The sequence below is a fragment of the Monosiga brevicollis genome, genomic scaffold (genome assembly GCF_000002865.3).
Source record: "Monosiga brevicollis MX1 MONBRscaffold_10 genomic scaffold, whole genome shotgun sequence".
NCBI lineage: Eukaryota > Choanoflagellata > Craspedida > Salpingoecidae > Monosiga > Monosiga brevicollis.
Window position 1 is genome coordinate 442,522 of NW_001865047.1, and position 1,257 is coordinate 443,778.

At 53.1% G+C, this 1,257-nt stretch overlaps 1 protein-coding gene across 1 annotated transcript in view; it reads right to left on the bottom strand.

Moving 5' to 3' along the window:
• Nucleotides 1-342: 342 nt before the first annotated feature.
• MONBRDRAFT_8231 (uncharacterized protein) overlaps nt 343-1,257 on the bottom strand; it is a gene marked incomplete at both ends in the record, with an annotated part of 20,911 nt that continues 19,996 nt past the window's right edge. The window contains one exon of the mRNA XM_001745884.1: nt 343-674. Within this exon, the coding sequence (XP_001745936.1) occupies nt 343-674 (332 nt within the window). The remainder of the gene's footprint in view (nt 675-1,257) is intronic.

Sequence of the window (1,257 nt, forward strand, 5' to 3'; positions counted from 1 at the left end):
CATGCGCCACCACGGGCCGGCTCTCGGACTCAACCACCCCACCACGTTTGGCACCGAGCCTACCAAACCTCAACCAAGTGGGAGTCCTATCGCGGTGACAGCAAGAAAGGTCTCGACTGCCTCAAAGAAAACGTCAACTCGGCCCTTGTTCTTCTCCAAGCCGAGCCCTTGCTGCATATGGCCACCCTCGATCTAGAGGGCTGCACCGCCGCTGGTATCCAGGATATTTATGGCGACATTTTTTCCGACCTGGACTACCTCATCTACGTCAACGACATCATGGTTGACTGGATCTTACCGTGCTTGAGAGGTGACCTTGCCTCTCGTTTTCAGCGCGAAAAATCACGCCAACGCATCGTCTTGGGCGCCTGGTTCAAACAAATGGGCGCCCTCTTCCTCCAGACCACTCGTCACGACATTACCCAAGCCTCTCAGGCTCTTCGCGACCAACGCATCCGCACGGCCGACGACTTTCCTGTCTACCGCTCCTCCATCACTGCCGCCGTTGATACCCTTCGCATTGAGGGCGCCTACTCGGCTACCCTCGTCATCGCCCAGCTGGTTGATGGCCTGCCTTCGAAACTCAGGGACGTAATTGCAAACCTGTATCAACCGTCTTGGGATTTGGGCAAGTTCTTTGAGGTGGTTATTAGAGGCACAATCGATGTCCGGTTCTGCGGGACCAAGGACATGGTTGCTGACCTTCTCACCAAGCTGCTCAATGGACCGAGCCATCGTCGTTTGTGTGACATGCTCTTCCGTTCTCAGCTTGAAGGGGAGTATTAGAGGCACAATCTGAGACGGTATACTTTACCACGTTGTGTGTCCTCTGGTACTTGATGTTGTCCCACCTTGTTGTGTAACATCTTGCTGTACCATCTTGGTGTATCATCTTGTTGTGGCATCTGTTGGTCCCAACAGATTGCTGATATCGCCTCCACCTGTCTTCAGTGTGATAGTCCATTCTCTGTCTCCACTGTGTGTGTGTGTGTGTTTCCACCTGCTATAAATGGGAGCGATCTCCCTGGATCAGTACCATTTTCCTTCTTGACCTCGGTCGTTCCACTTCCCTCCTTCTGTCTTGTTCTGTCTTGTTCCTTCGCCTTGCTTCAATCCATGTTCTCGTGTACACTTCGACTGGTTGGATACCTCTGTGACAATCGCCTTGTCCACACACATTACACTGTACTGGACATATACCTTTAATAATCCTCGCCGCCGGACTCAGTGGCCATGTCCGCGGGGCAAGCAAGCGAG